This window comes from Typopeltis vanoorti, chromosome 16, assembly GCF_054136105.1.
Source record: "Typopeltis vanoorti isolate ZY-2024b chromosome 16, IOZ_Tvanoo_1.0, whole genome shotgun sequence".
Classification (NCBI taxonomy): domain Eukaryota; kingdom Metazoa; phylum Arthropoda; class Arachnida; order Uropygi; family Thelyphonidae; genus Typopeltis; species Typopeltis vanoorti.
Window position 1 is genome coordinate 41554052 of NC_143564.1, and position 23930 is coordinate 41577981.

Consider the following 23930-nt stretch of genomic DNA (forward strand, 5'->3'; position numbering starts at 1 on the left):
ACACGAATTAATAAAAGGTGCAAAGGCAGTGACGGCGAGGTTGTGGTGAGGTGCAATTATCCCAGAGATATATGGCGAACTTACCTCTAATAGCAACCCCCCTTAGCCGAAATTAGTCAAATCTGTAACTGAAAATGAAATCATCCACTGAATCCGTGTTGGTATGAAGAAAGTGCAAGAGTCAATATTTAGGAGACGGCGTCATTGTCTTGTAATTATCTTATTCCAGAATCGTTTCATCGTGATGTCCTTTGACATTTCTTAATGAGAATGGTGAACGGACTATCTAAAAACGACAGTAAAATAAAAAATGAAATAAATTTTAAAAATAATAAAAAAATCAATATTTTCCGACAGTGAAAAAACTGCACCCATTATGAAGAAGAGAGAGAGAGAGAGAGAAAACGAACAACACTTAATTAATGTTGTATCTATCCTTCTATCGTTGTTTTTGCATTATGTAGATAGCCAAAGTTCGTAAAGCCATCCAAACGTAATTTTAAGAAGTTACGTACCAAACATGTTTATCGTTATTCGTTATCGAAATGCTAATCTTTTTATATAATTGACACTGTTTGCCGAGCGTAGTGTCAATTATCATTCGTTTCTCCCCATCTGTCTGTTTTCATCAGAATCGTCATTTGTTATCGAGACCAGAAAAAAAAACAAAAAACATTTCTTTATTAAGCAGTCATTTCTGGACAACGTTACAATTCCAAACAGTTACAGGTTTCGGATAAAAATGACGCAACGTTTATTAGATCGAGCAGAAAGACCAGAAAACTTGTCACTGCTCTCTCGCGCGTGGTTTGTATACCGTACAGTTTCACTCTTCTGAACTGGTTGGCTGTCTGTGCGTTACAAGACGCTGAAGCAGCGCAGATTTCGCTGAGAAGGCGCGGAGGTCAGAACTGGAGCAGCTGTGCCAATAATCACACATTGTCATAATTTCGAACAAGCGTCATTGTTTAAACTGGCTCTCCACAATCAGCGACGGGACCCACTTCTCTATCCCCCACTTTCAGACTCCCCCCCCCCCCATCGGCCATTCCCTGTAGACGGTTGTGGAACTTGTACTGCCCGCGATGCGGTGACAGAGATGAATGGGGTATTGAAACCTAAGTCTGGCTCTTGCCTCAACGCTTCTATCTGTGATAACTGCCGCTCAAAAGCGCTTCAAGTTTGGGAAATTTGCTTTAGTAAGCTCAGTGTAATGAGATAAAGAGGGACTATGTACACAAAGTCGGCTGTGTACCTGCTTCGTCCGTCGTTGGTAAATATCCGGCTGTACTGTCGCTGTCTGTGAAGAGGGGAGTGGTGGAAGTGGTACTACGGTGGGGTGCAGACAATTTGTCCCAACGGAAATTAGGTGTACTAGCATTTAGCATATAGTCGTATGGGTTCGTCTTCGTCTTACAGTAATGCAGCGCTACAGGTGATCGTTAGAGACGGCGTCTGCAGAAGAATAACTGGAAATTGTGGTTCACATCAAGGTGTGCAAAGAAGTTCATCCGGAAGAAGACAACATGAAGCAAAAATAGGAACATTGCAGGCAAGAAATCTTTCCAATGTGCACTTTCATGATTATTTGGAAATGTAAACATTCTAATGTATGAGTGAGAGAGAGAGAGATGGAACTAAACTTAACAAACATACCCAATACATTACTAAGAGAAAAACACTGATGTACAAAACAAGATAAATAAAAACGGAAAGAATAAAAAGAAAAATAAATCAAGCACTTATGAAATTACATAAAATAAGATCATGTATTTTATTCGTGGTAATTGGCGATGAAAACGGGGTGAATATTTTATTGCGCCGTCAGGATATTCATAATATTTAGTATCTCTTTTCTACAACCAACTAAGATACCCGAAGCGAGTAGATTTACTGCAAGATTTCCGCGGCGCCACAGTTTTCTTGAAGAAATAGTCGAAGTCTCCCACAACAGTCAGGTTATATAGTGAAAAGCAAACAAATAAATAACCACTGCTCGGATGGCATCTCCCGTTGAACTCCACGTTCTACTCCCAGATGTCCAGTTCTCACGACAGTCAGGCCGGCTCCTTAATCCTGTTGATTTACTACGAACAATCTTTACTCGCAGTAATTAGCGCACATACAACCATGCCTGGCTACTCCAGTCCAAACAACGCGTGAGGCAAATGTTTTTTACATTAAATATAGTTCAGTTAAATACGTATAAAGTCTCAAAATAATTATCTTATGCCATCTAACTGTCATCGGTATTTTATGCAACTCAGTATCCGATCCATATCGCAAGTGGAGCCATCTTTCGACAAAAGATATATCGCCTCTAAAAGACATCGCTTGCTTTTATCCTATCTGTAATGGCATAAACTTCTCTATAGGATCGGCAAAACTTGACGTAATTGATGGGTCTCTCAGTTTCTAAACAAAGCAAGTCGGTATAATAAGTCCCATGACGAGATCGGTCAGAGCCGTCACACCGATCGACGGGTTAATGACCCCCCCCCCCACTCCTATTGTAGATAAATATCTCGACTAAATGTAAGAGCATATTCAACGACTTTCTATAATAGTCGCATTTTCGAAGTGTCTCACTACGCACTTGGTATGCATCATCGATTTAAAATTTCAGTGACGTAAGCGAGAGTATTTTGTTCATAGGACAGCGAGGAAAAGTATTCTCCGCAGTGTGGGTATAAGCTGCAAGCAGAAGTCTGTAGCCTACCCTCGAGGGAATCCTGTCTATCGTATAAGAATAATTTTTATGATGTAATTAATTTGCGATACATAGAAGTTATGACTGTATTTAAATAATGTTTGTCCACTGTCAAAAGTTATCGTAAAATTTATAAATATTTAATCACTGAGACGAATACAGACATCTAAAAATACATGGACAGACAAACTGTCCAAAATTAAATTTCTAATTTGTTGCTAATCCACTTCAAAAACGTCAATTTTTGAATCTCTTATAAACTCGATTATCATGTCCTAATATCCCTGACCTTGAAATCATCTTTAAACCACGCATACGGAAGTGATTCTATTTGTATCCAAACATGCAGCCGTACGCTCTTGAAGGTGTCTGACCGCAAATCTCTTTTCCAAATTAGTTGAAGGATGATTCTTAGTGATCTTGTGTTTCGAAGGAATATCGATGTTAAATGCACGAAATGCTTTCAATATTAAAATGACTTGATTAATTATAAATGATCACTTGATAAGTATGCCTTCATTCGTATAATCTACAAACTCTTAACCCTTTATTGTAAACTGCCATCATTATCTATATCTTTATTACAAATAACCGCTAATAGGCCATCAAATCACAACATTTTTATGATTTGGTTACCAACAACCAAGAGATCAATATTCCACCTACTGTAACCATCGCCTCTGTTTTTTTCGCATCATCTCTCACACACATTTGATCTGATCTGCCGATTTATACATTTGTTCTCCACGTTCATATATGCATTTACAAAAATACTTATTAAGAATGATATCAGTTCAGTTTTAACTTCTGTTTCTCGAAAAAAAGGAGAAATTAGAAACTGACACTCATTATCTACTCATCTCCACATTTTTATATTTAATAGCTGCATTTCAGCTACTGCTCCATGTGGTGTTTTTTTTAAACATGAACAGCATAGAAGAGCATTTATCCATCAAATGAAATCATTCAAATTCATGTGTCCAATTTATCCAAATTACAACATCTGATATTTAATGTTCATATAAATCTACATGCTTTATTATTGTTTTCATAATAAACCTCCGCAAAGAGCAACTTATAACTAGAATTTATGTTAAGGAATATTTTTAGATATTTCTAATTGACAAAACCACACACACACACACACACACACACACACACACACACACACACACACACACACACACACACACACACACACACACACACACATTATACAAATTAACAGCTTATTTTCATGAACACTGATCAGAAAGCCATACGTTTTAACATTTTCAAAGATGCGAAAAATACCTTCTGGCCTTTTAATCTAAGACTGAATGGTAATTCTTAGTACATATTTAAATAAACAGGAAGCCTAACTTGGAGGTCATCCGAAACTAGTGTTGTAATAGAGCACATATTGTCACTTTTGAGAGATTAATTAATTAATTTTTTTCGTGCGATATATGTAAGGTGTGACTTAACATATCTTTAAGACTTTATCCTACATCATAAAGTTATTGCGTTCTAAAACCCATAATAGACAATTTTCTTAGAAGGAAAATCAGTTACATTTATAATATTTGAAGAAAACATCCATTACAAATAAAAACCGTGACGTAAATCGATTGATTGAATCAAGTGAGGCGCAAATATATCACTTGTAGAGAATAACAAATCTGTAAAAAGTTCTCTAGCTTTATAAGTATAGTAGGATAGTACCAATGATAATAGCGTCTGACGACCTGTAAAGGGGGATAAAAGAAGACGACAACATAAACTTTCCAAAAAAATCGATTCCTTTCATTACAACTGCCGAGTATGACAAGCTTGAAGTGTTTTAAAATGTGCTAATAAATTTATATAATGCTTATGAAACACATGAATCACACATGAATCAATTACATTGTTCAGGATTGATGTGGAATGGTTTTCAAAATATGAGATTGCTTTGTGAAGATCAGATTTAGTGCGATAAGTATAGTTATGTGTTGATTTAATCTAAAGGGTCCACTAATTTCCCTTTTTGATGTGAGCCTCCAGAGTTCAGTCAGTATCGACGACGCAATTTGAATGGAGAGACGTGAGTTCGAATCTCGTTTAAGATGCAAAGAACGGGGGGAACAAGAAGGTTATCCTCCCTGAAACTCTGGTTTTTCATCCCGCAAAGCAGGCAAACTAATTTGTTCCGTAAACCAAACTGCGGAACAAATGCAATCAGCAGACATCATAGTCATAGTTGCTTCGGCGGAAATTCAAAAACAACATATAATATGGTCAAACGTCAAAAATGTTAGGTAATTTCAGAAACTCTGATTTAGTTAGTTCTACAACACACGCATGATTCAGGAACAAGCCTGTGTTGTACATCTAAATTTATTGAAGTTAATATGCTAAACCGTTGTGGTTGAGTGACCACAACAAACACAGTGAATTTTTTGTGTAGATAAATATACCTTTTATGATTGATTTACAACTTGCCACGTTATCCTTATTGCTTTATTGTGGACAGAATGTAACGTCAAAAAGTAACATTCTGTGCATATTAAACAACGATCAGTTATTTTCCCCAGAGGTACACCTTAAAGTTTTCTCTACACGCGTTAAAGACGATGAAGACAAATTTACAATCCGGAATCACATTCCAGAGAGGACGTTATGCACAGTGGTTGCCACTCAGCTTCCAGGTTAATGGGAATGAATGCAATAAGACAGACTGCATTAGCGGAATTATTTAAAATCTCTTTACATGCTTGAACAATTTTGCAACGGAATTCACAGTTCGGATGGGAGATGACATATGTTATACTAAGCCTCAAGATTTAGACGCCCCACTCGTAGCTTATTCAAACACTTTGTTGCTCACTAAAAGATGCTCCAAGTATTCATTGTCATATTTATGCATGCTTGAAAGGAAGTCTTCCTTGGGAACAGAGGACTGGTGGGGTGAGAGCGACGTAATGACTTGCCTTTATCAGGTGATCACAGAGAAGAATTCATAATGCACAAATTTTCTTATTGATGAGTTGCAGTTCATCTATGCTTAAGCTTTAGTGATATTTTGCTATTCCAATAAAAAAAAGAAACCTATCTCTTTACATAAACAGATAAAAACAGATGCTTAGTAGTGTGTGTGTGTGTGTGTGTGTGTGTGTGTGTGTGTATCTATCTAACCTCGGTCTACGTGCTAATATCTTTCATTCGGATCATCGTAATATTTTAAATAGATTTGTACTTTTTGATAACTATCACAGGATTGATGTAGTGTCGCCATCTGGTGAGTAACTTGGTCAAATAACAACATTTATGGCTTAATGGGTTAAATTTATAAGATAGTGCAGAATATTCTAACTTGCAGGTGATAAATCATATTTTAAACAATTATCACAAATGGTATCAATATATCCCATTGTTTTCATTATAATCAGTAATCTGAAAATGAGCTATATATTAGGCATCAAAGACAGTAGAGAACTTGTAATTTATATTTATCTGTGATTATTATTTTTCTCAGATATCACTTCTCACGGAGCACATCTTCATGATCATAATAGTAGTACTGATAGCACTGCGATAATGACGACATCTAAAGGCAGCCCTACTTTCCCAATGGCATTACAAACAAGTCTCTCTTTTCCTGAAGCTACAATCTTTGTATTTCTAGAAATGACCTAAAAGAGGAGCCGACTATTTTGAATAAAGGAAATTAGTTGGGTCGCAAATTTCTGCCATTTAATTTCTTTCTCTAATGTAAAATGCTTTGTAGACTGTTGATTAACATATGAACATATGAAAATGACTTTATAATTGCTTTAAACGACATAAGTTTGGGATTTTTTAAAAAATGTCTTTAAAACTGTTCGCTTTTTTTTCTTTTTTTTTTTTTTTAAAAAAAACCTTTTTTTTCCAACCTTTTTTTGTGTATGTGAAAGTGATACAAGGTACCAACTTCTTGCCAAAGGGCACTAAAATCCCAGTTGTAAAGAGAGCCTCAAGCAGTATTCTCAGATGAAACTACTTCGCTTATAATACAACCTCAGAGTAATTTAACTCAATAGAGCGTTCTCCCCTCCCTCCTCCACAAAACATCAGAATGCTTAAACAAAAACAGAAGACAAACGAAGCTATAAGCAAGCCTAATTATATAAAACACTATTAGGTTTTTAATTCTACTACACACAATGGCATCGACAACATGTAACTATCATAAAAATTTCGGAGTCACGTCATGCGCATTATCTGTGGAAAAGATGCCACTAAAATTAACGCGGGGAATAGTAGTTATGGGGGTGAGAGAATATTGTTTATTTTCTAATCCCAGTGGATCCTTTCTGTAATTGTCTTCACTCATTTGAAAGAAAAATAAAAGCATACGAAATTGTATCAATTTGATGAAGATTATGTAAAAATGTGCCAATGGAAACAAAAAAAAATGGAAGTGTTTATTGCATGGAATTGTGTTGCGAAAGTGGATTCTACTGAAGAGGGGAACAACAAATAAAAAGTTAACGTTCTTCTTATGGAGGAAAAAAAAAAGGAAGAATTAAAATGAAAAAAAAAAAGGCAAATGATGAAAGAAAAACAAACTGTAGCGTTAAGCAAAAGTAACCTCATTCTTATCTCCCAGCCTCCTAATTTAGTACAGCGTGTTTGCACAACTATTGAAGACAGCTGTCCGGGTCAGCCCTCAGTACATACAGTTGATGTCGTGCACTAAAACTTTGATGCCATACAGAAATGCAAAATTAAGGGTTTTGCTAAGACTCACCAGTTTTGTTTCTGCTGTAACTTATTGCTAATCCCTTTGTTGACAAACTAGTAATTTCTTACTAGTTCCTTCTGGGTTCCTTCTCAACAAAGAACTGAGAAGGAACTAATGACCACTTATTAGTCCCTTCTCGATTCTTTGTTGTCAAACTAGAGATTCCTCCTAGGTTCCTTCTTAACAAAGACCCGGGAATGAGTAACTGCTTACTGCTTCTCGGTTCTTTGTTGACAAATAATTTCCCACATTCTGGGCCGGCCTGGTTGGCCGCCGAGTGGTTAAGGCGTATCCGCTCTCCAGCCAAGCGGCTGCAGGTTCGAATCCCGCTACGGGCATGTTTGTGATTGTCTTACTAACCAATTACTGTGTGTACTACTCCTGTGTCCTTGCGCAGTATGACCTTTGATGTCTTTGCGCCATAAAAAAAAAGCAAATACATTCAGGGCTGTCTTATTCAATTAAACGTTACCATTATGATGAGTCAATTGTGCACTGCTTTGCATAATTTCTACGTTCATTAATCTTACAGATCTTATTATATTATTATTTTTTTTTTCATTTTTAGGTGAACGACTCGACAAAACGCACATGCTTCCTAACGGTTACAGTCATCATGCAGCAGCTCAGGCAGCTGTAGCAGCGGCTGCTGCAAGTGGAGCACCCCCACACATCAATCCCCTACCGTTTATGGCACTCAACCATGCGGCAGCCCATCACAACTCTATGATGGCCGGTAACGTGTCTCTCCCTTTATCAGCTAGTAATCACGCTCACGGACATAGTCTGACCTCTCGCAGCGATAGTTCGGTAATCAAGGAAAGGCAGTCCCATGGACAGGACCTGATGAACTCTTCTCGGTAGGTAGCGTTTCAGTCACTATTTACAATAAATCGAATTTCATTTTTTTTTTTTTTTGTGAAAGATGCACTGCTTTGCATTTGTTGAGGAGTGTACTAAAGATACGGTCACCAGAGGGCGTCTCACTCGTATTAATTCATTTAAAAATTAGTTACCGAATGCAAAAGAAATTCTGTATCTATAATTTGATAAAATATAATCCGTGTCGCACAAAGCAACGAGATTATATCAGCAGACATATCATTAGCGTTCAGAAGGTAAATGGATGAAAGAAAAAAAACATAATAATGCACAAAACGATTGTGTTTGTTATTTGAGGAGAACACAGCAAATCCCCATGCGCTAATAAATCTTTAGTAAGCCAACATGATGCGATGTATACATCAGATCACGAGAAACCAGAAACACATGGCCATAATAAAATTCAGAAGGCTGCGCACTAGCTCAATGTGCAGCGTGAATATATATTTAATTTTAGATTTCGTTCAACATACTCGGAAAAGACAGCCCCCCCCCCATGCAGCCATTGAGTGGTTAATCCCCGCTGTCCAACATAGTCACAAACATCCATGCCCACCGCCAGATTCGAACTAGCGATCGACATGGATGTTCTTGACTGTCTTGAGGTGGAAGATAAATTTCAGTGCCCAATGTGACAACACCATTCTGCTTATTGAAGGATTGAAGTGGCTTGAAAAAGTTCCACGTTGAGTCTCTATAGCAGAGTTTCCCAGCTATTTAAAAATAATAATAATAATAATACAAAAATATAAAATTATTTAAAAAAATTCATCAGCCGCATAACATATAGGTTTAAAACCTTTCGTTGGTTAGGGGCACATAAAAAAAAAAGTAATAACCCAAAATTTACCTATTGCAGCATTGTTGCCATAGATACGAGGTTTTGCGTTCTTAATATTAAAAAGAATCCTTTTACATTTCTCCAGTTTACAGAGTCTGCATTACGGACTTTTAGGGTGTGGTCACAGAGAATGACAGATTGCCTGAGTTCTCGGCATTTCTCATGGTTGGTAGCCAATCATCGTGAAAAAATGAAGTGCTGTGTAATCTGTAATCCCTTCCACAATGATCCGATTCCAAAAGCATATTTCTAAAACAAAGTTCTCACTTATCACCGAGTTTCTGTGCTAACATTGACAACAAGAAATACGATTCTACCAAACGCTACGGTATTTCCGTAAAAAACGAACTACTTCTCGAAGAATGTAATGCTTACTTACAACAGGGATTTGCAAATCCGTCTAAATATTAATGAATATAGTGTATATTAAATCATTTTAAAGTACCAAATAGACAGGAGATTACACCGCAAGAGCGGACAGAAATTTCAACAAGATTTTGTGCCTCAAAACCCATCGACATATAAGAAGCGATTTTATTATTATGTCGGAAACTAGATATGTTTGTTTGCTGATTTGCACACATTTCTCTCATGCACAGCGATGAGGAACATCTACCAACTAGGGATATTTATTTGGCAAAAGAATGATTAAACGTTTTTCAATATCAGCTCTGCTTACATTACAAGTATGTTAGTATTAGTGTTCGGGTAAAACACCAAACATCGAACTTTTTTTCAAGCCACTTTTGGTCTCCAGTAAGAAAGATGGTAGTCTATAAAGGTATCATACAGATTGCATTGCATAGCTTCTATTAGCTAAACTGTGCTTAGTAACAACTTTAACAACAGTAACAACTTTTATCCTATTGTTTTGATAGTTACTAGACTAACAAGGAGTGAGTCACATCTGCTAGATAGCAGATGTGACAGCAGCTACGTACAATAGAAAAAAGCTTTCATTATTATGTCAATTAGATATATCGTTTTTGATGACTTCATCACAATAACAGGTGTATGGGGCTACTGTAAAATTTACCTTCGTAGAGCGAAAACTTATCATTAGCATAATTTATTTCAAACGGACATCCAGTCGTATAATAATTTTAATGAAAATATTGCAGTCATTTAGAAAAGAGAAATATATAAGTAAGGGAGAAGGGAAAGTTTTTTATGCATGGAAACTCAAATAATAAAACTAACCTGAGAGAACAATTTATTATCTTGCTACGTCTGTTTTAGAGGAAATTAAAGTAACTGTGCGAACAAGAAGTTAATATTTCTAATAATACAATCAACTGTCTACTGCAATTACATTATAAATATAAATTATAAATGGATGCCTTGGTAAGGTTCTTTCTTTCTTTTTATGAGTTTTTTTAGTCTTCTGCAATGAGCTATTGACTGCAATCCTGATAGTGGGCCCAATTTTCTCCCGTTTCCACCCTCCCATCTCAAAAAGCCATAAATCTCTGGTCAGCCCTTTACGGAACTACTACAACCTCATTTCCGGTTGTTATTTGGTTTGTTTGCTGGTAGATTGAGAGATAACCAAAACTCGTTACTCGTTGCTTCAGCTTTCTCCTTCGAACCCACCCCCAAGGAGTAGATAGCCATCACCTTATTCTTCCATGTGATGTCCTGCCTAAATTTCAAGGGAGAAAAATCCATGCCGACCCTCGAACCCCCGAAGACACGAGTGTAACAGTGGCGCGTGAGATTACTTAGTGCTGAAAATGCAGATGTCTACATTCAAGCGAAAGGTGTTGCCTTATCGACGCCATCTTTACAGCGTCCGCAATCTTCGTTATAGAACCGTTCAGCACGCTCCCACGTGTTCGTGATCTCCACACAGTCAGCTACAATTTCGTATAGTTTCTGTCTCTTAAGGTGGGGTCATTGCTTATGACGTTTATATATAAAACCTTCCCTACTGCTATTCTGCTTGCACACCTCTCGTCGAACATTCCCACGTACTGGATTACATGATCACTTTTTTCATCTGTATGAACATCGCGTGCTATTAGACATCCCCCTCCTTCTATCCCCCTTCTTTCGTGTGTCTCGGAAACTACCTTATGCAGCAAGGCAGGTGGAGGGAGGTTCCCGCCAGATGTCATCAATGTCGGAGAATGAATACAATGAGTTGATAGCGGAAACGGCAAAGTCGAGTCCGAGACAGTTGAAAGGCGCAGGGCGGATCCTTAGCGATGGCCATAGAGCGATAATATGGCGGTCTATGACGTGCACTAAATTGTATTCCTTTGTGTCACCATTAGAGTTCCTTTCAGCAAGTGGTAGAGATAAAGAAAAACCCGCTTGTCTCACAATGAAAACGGACGAATTAATCACATTCTGGGTGGGCAATACCTCCTCCCTTTAAAAGACAGGGGGGGGGGGAGAAGATAGGTTAGGGTGCATGAAAAAAGGCGCGTTCTCCCGCTGTATTTGCTCTAAATAGAAGTCGGGTCGGAATCATTTCTTCTTTCCTTCTATTCATAACCTCTCTCTCTCTCTCTGTGTGTGTGTGTGTGCGTGAGCGCGCGCGAGGTTCCAGCTCCTCACGCCAGTGATTTTAAGCCATAAAACAATTGCCAGCACAATTAAGAGTAGTGCATTAATGTAGTTAGCAGCCTTAGGTTTAACATACACAAATGGATCTTGGGTGCTTGCAGCGGCGAAATATATCTCATATTTCGTTCTTCTTGTTGGCTTTTCTTTCCGATTCCAAAGGAATATTTGTGGCGGCAAGTGGATTCGACCAAAGCGTTCAGAAGTTACAGTGGATATCTTACCATTGAGTTTTTAAAAAAAGTAACCTGTTGTCACCATGGAAACATTACTTGACGTTCATCTAAGACATGAAATACTTTAAAAAAAAAATTATTATTATAACTAGTTCTTGGCAAACATGTTGCGCCAAAAAAATTCACTCTTATTTCATATCTCCTCTATTTAATATATATAATATTGCGTGCGTAAGTTGGACGTATACGCAGTATTTGGAAATTGTATCATTCATCTTACCACAGTGATGCTATAAATGGAAGCAGTTATCATTGGGGAAAAAAAAAGAAGAAAACACCTGTCTGCTGATATTATTATACAGGGAGATGGCATGGGATTTTATGTTGCATTTAAGATCCTATGACTTTCTATGGGCACTGCAGCTTGTATTTGAAGACCATCGCGTAAGTTAAACAGCAGTAGTGGCCATACGAAATGGCAATAGGAAGCCTTTATGCGCCGTTGCCTTGGTATCGGTTTTGCCTTTTGTTAGCGCATCTTTAAGGTTCTACTGAACCGAAAGCAAATGTTTTAAACGCTTCACCAGTTCGGGGGAACTACCATCATTGACTGGCGACCAAAGTGCTCTGAGAATCAACAACAAGGGATCAACTGAAACTTATAATAGTACACAGGTAAATAAATAAATGAGTCACTTCAGCGAAGTCCCTACTCCCATTACTCACCTTTTCGGTTCAACCTTTTAATTAGTTTTGCGAACGGTGTATCACTTGTTAATCTTATGCTGTTCATTGAATGTTATTTTGCTTGCTGGTACTTCCCCTTCGCAAGAAAAATAACGTTCTACGTAATAAATGACATTTGGTGAATGAGCTGAAATCACACGGAAGAAAGTAGGGTTCGGTCTGTACTTTTCTTTACATTCAATATCGATTTGACATTCGCAATTTTATGATAAAAATTAAAAATAATGCCAAATTCTTGAAAAAAAAAAGTACTCGGTGACAGATATTAATGATTTTAAAAATGAATAAGAATTACGTAGTAAATATTTTATGCACTCTTTTCATGTAATAGAAATGTTTCTTTCAAGTCAGTCCTATTCAGGTTATATGAAACAAATGACAAAACAATATTTATCAAAAGAAGAATACAATTAATCTGAGAAATCCACTTGAGAGAAGATATGGAAAATACATCAACGAACGTGGCTGAGGGTTCAAATTCTACTTTGAACCTGGAATTTCATGAATGTCGTTAGGTGGTAGATGAATTTCATTACCCGGTGTGATACCATCCTGATTAGTGGAGGAATAATGTGACATTAAAAAGTTTTACGTTGAATCTTCTGTAGTAGGATTTCCGGATTTTTATTCGAACACAGCAACATGTAAGATAGGTTTGTAACTTTTACTTGTAACTTGTAATTTGTAACTTGTCAGATAGGTTTGTGACGATGGAAATTGTCTCATTCTCTAGCATATTCAAACATCAAACAATTCTGATAATATGATCGGCAAATATGTTTAACTATATCTTAGATATTACTGATTACCTCTTGAGTCGTAGCTCATGAACGAAACTTATCATATACCACGATACTAGAATACATCCCAATTTCATTGCTGTATTATTTATACAGAATGTTGAAACTTGAAAAGCCTTTTTGGTACTTATTTAATAATGTCACAATTTTTAATAATACTTATCAGTGTAAAAACAATTTGCACATTCCTGCATGCTGCTAGATGCCATCGACAAGAATCCGGAACTCTTTGGTAAGAATAAAGAATGCTGTCCTTAGTAGAATGGCGAAAGAAAAATTCTTTTAACAAAAGTTCATCAACGGAGCCAGAACCTGTTGTCTGTTTACTCCTGCAGGTAATTTTCCACACACGCATGTGCCTTATCGCTTGAGATTTAATAGCTAGGAGGACCATGGATGACGGGAAAGTTCATCTTTTTGGTCTGAACCAGTCATTGAATACTACTCCTGCATTATGTAGGGCGCAGAATCATTTTGTAAGAAAATCTCAGCAGGGAAAAATATTGCGAGGATTAGCTTAGTATTATCGCCACATATGCTCGCTCACCACCATATATAATATTATTCCAGTACTTAGCAGTTGATGCTTTTGAGAACGATATTCTTTAATCCGTAAATAAACGTTGACAGGATGGTGAGTAGTTTATGAAGAGTAACACGGCTATTGTATTTGAAGTTCCTTTTTGAATGTTTTAGACGATCTCCCTCCTTCGTTAATATGCAGTACGTATGCTTTTGTTTTCCAGTTTACTTCTTCCAATTCTGCTAGCTCGCAAACTGCGTCTCTCTTTCTGATGACGACGTCTTTCCGTATTTTCGAAAGCTGTCACTGCCTTCTCAACTGACACGTGAGCAATCTCTGTCATCTTTGTCCTGTAGTGCTTCCTATACCCTCACCAACAACGACCTCTTGAAGCCAATGATTAATTTTCATATTTCCCTGGGGTGCATTTCACTTATATGCATACAACAAATGAGTTGAGTGAAAGCCGGGAAGAGATATTTTTGCTTATTCCCTAAGTATATGTTGTACCGCCAGTGTACTCGGATTTCTGTTTTTCCATCCACCCCTTTTGCTGATTCTCTTTCAGTTCAACAGTCCACTGCTTGTAAATGCTTGGCACTGTCTGTTATCGTTTGCTCCTTTCATCAGAGATGTAAATTGCAAACGCACTGGAACAACAACCATTGACTGTTTTAGGTGTCCAATGCTCACTGGCTTCCATCATAAGTGAGTCCCCGAAGTATTCTGTTTAGCAATTAAGACAAGAAAAAAGTGGACAGATTTGATAAAACAAATACGATTTCTTTGATCCAAGATAAACAGAATTATCCAGAGACATCCATTTCGTATTACAGATGAAATATCTGACAATATCTTCAGCAAATCTTTCATTTGTTTTGAAATCATCCCAAAGCATTATGAATTCATTTAAGGATTCCAGATTCATTCTTTTTTTCATTCTTCTGGTGACTAATATATGAGACGTATTCGCATTGAGAACACTACTGATAGGAAAGAAGCCGATAAAAGAATAACATTGTTTAGCTAGCTAGCAGATATACTGTTTTCATCATCATCATAACACTAATTACGGGTATAGACCATTTTGATCTGTTCCAGTCTCATTATCCATCCAATATCCTTTTTTGAGGTCTACCCTGCCTTCTCTTTCTAATTGGCTTATATTTTAGTATTTTTTTAGGTTGTCGGGTGTTGGCTAATTCGGTTTACATGTTCAATTCATTTTTGTTTATAATTGTTTAGTTTTTTTCTTCTATTGATTTTCTATTGATTTTGTTTTTAGTTCTTTTAAAATGTCTTCGTTCCTTTTTTGATCTAATAATGTGTATTTTGCAGTTCTTCTCATAAATCTCATTTCACTTGTTTTTATTCTTGTTTGTTTATTGCCCAAATTTCACTGCTATATAATGTGGGCACTGCTAAAGTATTGTATATTTTCAAGCGTGTTTCTTTTTTGTACTATATATTATAAAATTATAAAATAACCAAGTTTATAAAATTATTTGATTATCCTAATATACAATATCCCCAAGTTAAAAAATTTAAATTTATTACATATATATATATATATATATATAAGTTTTTCCAGTTTTACAGGGATGTTTTGGCAGCATCTTAGAAACTTGTTTCAAGTTATCAGAAGTTAGCTGAAAAGATTATTTTCTTTGCTTTCATGGATCAAAGTTTTAAAACTACTCAGAGTAGTATATATTGGTATTCAAATAAAATAAATGAGAACATTCTCAATAATACAGTCGCTTCAAACGAGTGCCGAGGCTTCTTTTCGTTTCTCAGACAATATTTTCTTAACATAAAGAGACGAAGCCTAGTCGAATTAAAGTAATCCGTAGCGGTGATTGACATGTTTATATAAAATATAATCATTCACAAAAGACAAAACTCTCCTGTTTGATTTAAAATTGCATTCTTTTTTTGGTCTGCCTGAAATAGTTTAACATTGAAATCACACTCGATTTCAGCGACTTAAACACCGTAAAAAAATATAAAAAAAAAAAAAAAAAGCTGCTCTGTAAATAGCGACTATCTTAGCGAAGATTAAACATCATGGTCATAAAAAAAAAAAAAAAAAGCTTCCGCTTTGTCAGCTGCTATATAGTTCTCCTGTCTGCGCGCTAGCTTTCTTACCACTTAGCAAAGAACATTTGAATAGTCTCCAAGCATTTGTTGCTAGAAGTTAGGAAAGGGGGTACGTTTGCGTAATGCTTATTAATTGCAACTTTTAATCATGGCGAAGCCCACAACTTAGGATTAATAAAGTTGTTTGAGATATCGATGGTGTTATATTTCTCGGCGATTATTCTTTAAGTCGGCAGGCATATATCTAGTAACAAGGCTATTTAGCCATCTTAAAGCGGTCTTTTGTCTTTCGGTGCATTGTTTACAAAACTCTCACTAGCAGCAAAAGTTAAGTAGACGGAGTGAAAGGTGGGGGAAGGGAGAAAAAAAAAACGAAGATGAAAGTAATTTAGAAAACTCTTTTGCACTGAGTTTCACAGTAAAAATAAAAGACAAGTTATGAACATGAACAAAAGGAGGCGGGATCTAGGGTAGTTAAAGCGATAATGAAATATGCACACTTACAATAAACAGAGAAACTCAATCTAAAGTCAATAAAAAACATTGCTTCCTGTTCAAACAGCATATCCTGATAAAACCTCACATTATAACAGCATTATCTCAACAAAAAGCAACAGCGCTAGCTAGAGGATTGTGGGAAAGTGAGTATCGGTTAATTTTCCTTAAACAAGGCGATAACTGGCTAGAGGAGGGAGAAGAGAGGGGGGAGGGAACGCTGTTCCCTCTTAGGTGCATGCCACCTCCTTATCACCTCATCTGCGGTTGTAGGAGCAGCAAAATTGGTTTTTTTCTTTGCACAATTTCAGTTCATTTTAATTATCGTGCTGTGCCTCGCTCTCACTTTGTTCTTAGCGCATCTGCTTATGACACCTGTTTCTTATAAAACAATGGGGACGTTAACGGTTAATTTTGAGTCTTCCTTTTCAAAAGCCGATCCCCTTTGTCTGCCTCAGCGAAACCTGTTAATTTAAGTGACGCCGAAACAAAAGCACGAGAAAATACTATTGATTTTGCCATCGGTTGGGTATAAAACGTCTCCGGTCTGGCAGTCGGGGCAGACCATTTCATTTTTCCCTCCCCTCATCTTCGCAGCACCCGAGATGATATAGTGGGATGGGGGGGGGGAGGGGAACAGAAGGACAAACCAATGGGAAAGTGGACGTCACCATGAAACGGAATAGTACACACACACACACACACACACAGTTCTTTGGTGTTCTCTTTTCCTAGTGTGAATCAGAAAATATATGAGAACGCTGCTTGTCACAACCACGTGCTACTGTTCCGCACGTTTGCGGTCGGGATGCTGTAGTGAGAGTTGTTGGCGGCGTAATTAACGCTGCACTTAGGAAGCCGACGCTGGCACTTACGAAGTAATAAATACGGGTAGAAACAGGGATCCCTCCCACTCACCCACTTCCAACCCCAGTTCTATTCCTCTACATTCCCAAAATAATCGTGATTGTTTCATGTAACGAGAAGGTGGTTTACTCGTCATTACCATTTTAGTGCTTACAGGTGTCGGACAAGAGCTTCTGGTGATCATGCTCCTGCACACTAATGCTAAGGTGCCAAAGGAAAATAAACTATACCACCCACCCAATCATATATGCATACATAGAAACAAGTAGGAATATAGCATATGCTTCATTCCCGAACTGAATCAGACAATCACTTCTTTTGCTGGTAAGGTCATCTTCCTGGCAATATTGAACCAAAGAGCATTCTTCAGGTCCATACTTCATCTGACAAAGTGTACAGATACGACTATTATGCATTTTCCTATAAATAGTTCCTTAATTTTAAAATAAGTTCCTGCAAACATGTCTTAGGATCATATTAAGAGATCAGTCAAAATATTTTCGTTGAACAAGTAACCAAAATGCCGTTTAAAATTATAATTTTTCCATTTCTTACGTAATTGTAAGATGAACAAACTGAAATGAAATTTACCGTGTGGATGCCTCATGATCCACACGGTTCATTGCGTTAGGGGAAAAAATCTATCCATAGTAAAATTGTTATTGGGGAAGGGGGACTTTATTTGATGAGTAGGTTATTACTGTAGTCTATAAACTCAAGAACATTCCTGAAATCGAGGTTTGGTCTGTTGTTGCCAAAAGAAGAAAGTATTACGCAATCGTACTGTTGTGTATGACTACTTTTATGTGATCGTACTATTACGTGCTGTTATGCGACCATCAAGATGCATCAAGCTTCAGCAAGAAAAATAAGACAGCAATGCAAAATTTGAATTTTTAGTGATCACGGTATGACTGAAAGTTAAGATGAAGATAAATCCTCCTGTTGTTGGAATTAACCGTTTCTCTTCGACTATCAGCAAGGAATCTGTTTAATATTAAAATATGTAATAATTCATTAAAATCCTGTATTTATTTTTCCCAACTAGATGGGACACAGCGAGTAAATTTTACTGTGTATAATCAGTTTCATCCTTCTGAAGGTTTTTCAACATATTAACGAAACATACCGTAATATAAAAAACTCGAATATAGCAATGTTGCGGAGAAAATTCCGCATACAGTGTATGCGGAACTGAATGGAAATATTGCTGAAACGTTGACGAGAACAGTCTTTCGAAGTTGATTTTTTTTTTTTTTTTAAAAGGTCTTCAGCCAAAATGTTAATTAGCCTTTGTAGGACGAATTTAAATCCCGCACATACAAAAACGTGTATGCTTGCTATAAAGAGACAGTCGAATTCTATTAAAGGAAAACTTTTATACTTTTATAAATGACTTTTAGTTTTTTTTTTTTTTTTAATAGAATCTGATTTGTCTCCTTGGATTTTACGATGATGGATTTTACGAGTATTTCGTGCTAAGCCTCCAAGCGCCAGTGATTTTTAAATTTCTCTTTCATTCAAAATGGCTAGAAATCAGTGAAACTGCTGAGCAACGAAAAAGCATTTTTTTAAAAAAACAGTCATTCCACGTATAAATCTAAAAGAAATGGTTTTCAGCTTCTATTTCACAGTGGGGTTTCTTGTCATCAAAGTGACATCCCAGAGCGCTCAGCGCTAATATATCAAACCGGAAAGGTCACAAAAATGGCCTTCGGAAAAGTAAATGAAATACTTCTCACTGTATTGATTTGTCACCTCAATTTGGTGTCATGTAGTGCTTTTCTCACGCGCATTCGGGGCGTTCCGTTTATTGTATGACGTCACGATGGTGAAACGAAGCTAGTCTTTGTGGTCGGATAACGAGTATCACAGCTCGTGCCGGTAGAAAAAAAAAAAAAAAAAAAAAAAAAAAACGAAGTGAGCTTCAATAATAGGCTTTTTTGCACGTCTTTCCAAGCTTTCTAGGCCATTAGTTGAGAACGAAATTCAACAAAAATCGTTCTTTAGCTCCGTAATTCCGCTATGCCGCACGCAAGAGACGGCGGTCGCTAATAAAGGCCGAAGTTAGTTAGTTAGTAGCGGTCTGTCTTTCCTCTATTCTCTCCTCGTCGTCATCCCCGAAGGTTCGTTAAGCTGCTGTTGGCCGCACGTTATGCCGGTGACCACACGCAAGAGTAATAATTCAGTGCGATTGCGGGTCAGCCGCAGCTGACCGTTGTGGATACCGCATTTTGTAAAGCTTTGTCGGAAATCGTTCAGGAGTGCATTTGGAGGAAAGGGGAGGGATTTGAGCGCGAGCGCGCGCGCACACACACAGAAAAAAAAATCCTTAGGAGGGATAAAACGGGACTGTCGTAAGTGTAAGCGTCCTTGGCCAACTCTTCTCCCCCATTCCCCACCCTCCCAAAAAAAAAAAAAAATGAAACGCTAATAGAAACAGTCCTCACGAAAGTCACGATTTCGCTTTCCGTTGGGAGAATGATGTCTCTCCCCGACCGACCTCTGCAGTTCTTTAAGCGGAAAAGAAGGGGAAGTTTTGGGTGCGTCGTTTTCATCCTTTAAAAGAATGAAAAAGCGCCTCTTTCTCTCTCTCTCCGAATAAACTCAACTTTTTAACAGAAAGCTCTGCAAGTTTACGTTACACCTTCCTGAAGAATGTCGCAAGCAAAAGAAAAGATAAATAGAGAAATGTTCTTTCCTTCGACACAGCGATTTAAGATGTCAAATATTCGGCAACACACTCTGCAACAGTGAATAGCCTTCACTTAAATGGCAAAATGTTTCATTTAACTGTCTGCTCAATTTATTAAAAAATAAAATAAAAATAAAATAAAAAGAAGAAAAAGAAAAAAAAAGCAGCGCTATCATTAGCAATATATGAATTCAGTTTTAATGTCTTAAAATGAATGCTGGTCCTTAGTATTACTTATAATCCAGGTAATTTTTCCCCCACTTCTCTTTTCACAAATAACGCCGTAGCCATGGTAACAATCATGTGTAGCTATGAAACACAAGTGTAAGGTCCCATTTGCAGGTAGTCAACGTGCTCTCGAGTGAATGAATGTTGAACTTTCCTGTTCGCTTTACAAAGATGCTACTCAATGGCGTTCTTCCTTCTAGTCAGTAGTTCCATACTGACTAGAAGGAAGAACGCCATATCTGGAACTTAATAAGTTTATAGAGGGGCAAAACGAAAGAAAAAAAACAACAGCATTGTCCAGCTATAATTAAACCACTCTTGCCTCTTGGATGTAATTTATCACTAATTATAATTACATAAATCTAACATTTGATAAATTAAGCTTGTATCTCATCTCGAATAACTTGATGGGGATGTTCACATACTGAAATTTTGCGACCTGCGCCAATGGCTTTTCTCATAATCTGTCACGATTTTTACTTCTTTGGAAACTTTTATCTGCTTTAAGTTATCTCGAACTTATGTGAAAATCACTGTATTCTGTAAATTGACTCGTCAGCATAAAACCTTTCCTTGTCTTTATTTTTTAATAAATTCTATAAACCTCGAGAGATTTTATAATGAATGGCAATCGACAATCTAGTCAGTCACAGCTTATTGGCTTTCCTCAAGTGCAATTTGCCTTAAGCTAATGTGATTTTATTCAAAAGATGCATCTTTCTTCACTTGAGCCACTTCCTATCTCAGTTTGGATGCGTGACATCTAAACTGAGACTGCAATGTGTTTTATAGGACGGGTAAAATACATCTTGAAAACATCAAATCTTCATGTATACCAGAGTTCTGCCAACATCTTCCTGATTTAAAAAAAGCGATGGATAAAAAAAAGTAATAAAATAAATGCGTGACCTTACTATGACGGGTATTTCAGACAATGAGTAAGTTTATGGCCTCAAGGTAACAATCCATAATCCTAGGCCTCAATCCCAGGAGTGTGTTGCCTTTGGCGTATTCTCAAATAAAATAACTAGCACACTTCTCTTCGCTATAATTTGAGCTCAAAACCAGAGATGAAAAATTAGGAGTTTTTTGCCATTATGTTCAAATTTTAGGCTAAATTTATTCAAATTTACGTCTTTCAAATATATTTACTTGACAGTCATTAAAATGGTTAGTAAGTAATGTGACTGGATCTAGCGCATGTTAGAATTGAAATGCAGCATTCTTATCCTTTCCCTGTACAGCGTGCCAGAATTACTTTTTTTTAAAAGTCACGTGATCCCACCCTTGAAAAGTTATAAACCTGTCATACATTAGTACCGTCGCTTAGAGCTTGGGTCAGATACTTCGGAAACCCTTCCCCAGAGACCAAACATGGAACTTTTTCAAAGTCACATCAGACTTCCAATGAGCAGGGCGGTGGTCTCGTGAAGTTCAACTCCTAAAGACGTTCAGAAACATTCATGGTGGGATTCGAACTCACAACATGTTGGTTGGAGAGCAGAGCCACTATCCACCAGGCCAACCATTGGTTGGAAAGACCTGGGTTCGAATTCGTCTACGACGGGGGGAAAAAAATTACACAGACTTTTCAAGGTGAGTTAGCTAGTTTCATACGAAGGTGGGTTTTTCCTTCTGGATGTTTTATTCTTCCCCTCATATGGACAAACCGACCTAAGAACACACACAATGAACAGACATAATACACAGGCCTAATAGTCTGAGTGTTTTCGACCGTAAAATTCCAATCAATCAACCAACCAGATATTTTAGAAGATTATGTCGCTCTGTCGTCGGATTGTATGCGGAATTACGTTTGACTCGCAATGTGATGATATTTCCTCTTTGCGGTACACGATGAGCAATACTAATGAACAATGAAATTTGAATATTTCATCAGTGAGATATTTTGCGATATGTCTACGACGAGAGAATCTGGTAGGAGAAAAGACGCTGTTACCAAACAATATTCAAGCCTCGCGACCTTGCCTCGTTGTCTGTAATATCTGTGATCTGTAATGCAGGTGGAAGGATTTTCTACATGAAAGTTCAGAAGAGTTAAGGCAGGACAAAAACAGTAGTTTCATCTGGAGGTTATCCACACAACTATCGCGCATCATTTCATCATGAGAACCTCTATAGGTTATTTGTCACTGAAACGGGATTATGGTTTCTATAGTGAGCATGCCTTGATGATCTTTTTAACTTTTCGGCTGCACTGTTGTAAGCTGATATCTGAAGAACAGCTAATGAGATTTTCAAATGTATCTGAATAGCAGGAAAATATTAATTCTGAAGCCATGTTTTTTTTACTTTTTTTACTTATTTTATATTAGACGAATATCTCATATTTATCAAATATGAGATATTCATTTATGATATCTGGAGGTTGTCTGCAATTCGGAATCGGTGACTTGTAGATATTATTTTTAAATAGTTGCTACAAGTGACAGAACATTTCTTACTGCAAGTAACAAAAAGATGTTTACTTTCTTCAATACTTTTATTTCTCCAATTTGATAAATGTGAGATATTTACCTAATATGAAACTGTTAATTTCAAAGAAAGAACAACGTATATTATTATATTAACTAAATAACTTTAATTAATACTTCCAATATTACGATAATGTTACATTACCATCTTCAGGGAACATAAAAATTAATGAAATGTGCACGCAGGCACTAACACTGAGCAAAAAATGGCTGAAGAAAACAACTGATCAAAAATCTTAAAAAAATATAACTTGACAACTTGTTACAAACCATATCAAACATTGACATCTCTTATCCGCTCTCCCAAGGACCAGCCACTTCCTGTAGACCTACCTGGAGTTTACCAGGTCCCTTGTAGTTGTAAGCTGTCTTACTATGGCCAAACAGGCAGGACTGCTAATATCAGGATATTTGAACATAAGAATTATATCCGTTTCCACCGTTATAGCCCCTCAGGACTTGCTGACCATGCCTTGGACACTTGCCATAAAATACGGTGGAAGAAAGCTTCCTTACTACACCGCAGCAAGTCTAAATATGAAAGATTTTTCTTAGAATTAGTCTCAGCCTTAAAAAACTCCCCAAATCTCAATTCATTTGGATGCATGAGACTGCCCCAAATATAGGAGGCTTGCATTCTTAGAATATCAGCTAAAAACAGCCAAGATTAATACCTAATTTGGCCCACTAGGTGGCACCCTTTAGGACACGAGGACTGACTTCAGTTGCTTTCTTCAGCCATTTTTTGCTCAGTGTTAGTGCCTGCGTGCACATTTCATTAATTTGTATGTTCCCTGAAGATGGTGATGTAACATTATCGAAATATTGGAAGTATTAATTAAAGTTATTTAGTTAATATAATAATATACGTTGTTCTTTCCTTAAAATTAACAGTTATGTATCATCAACATATCAGCGCATCTACAAAATACCTAATATGAAATAAGTAAATCAAATAGATAAATATATAATTCTGTTCCTGCTGCTCTAAATTGTATTTTCAATTCTTACGTATTTCTCTTTTCGCTTGGTTCGACTGTACCATGTCATGTGATCTTA

General features: G+C 37.0%; 1 protein-coding gene across 8 annotated transcripts in view; it reads left to right on the forward strand.

Moving 5' to 3' along the window:
- LOC150097970 (dachshund homolog 1-like) overlaps positions 1-23930 on the forward strand; it is a 290648-nt gene that overhangs the window by 166430 nt on the left and 100288 nt on the right. For all 8 annotated transcript variants that reach the window (XM_090406400.1, XM_090406399.1, XM_090406396.1 and 5 more), the window contains one exon: positions 8023-8314. In XM_090406400.1, the coding sequence (XP_090262526.1) occupies positions 8023-8314 (292 nt within the window). The remainder of the gene's footprint in view (positions 1-8022; positions 8315-23930) is intronic.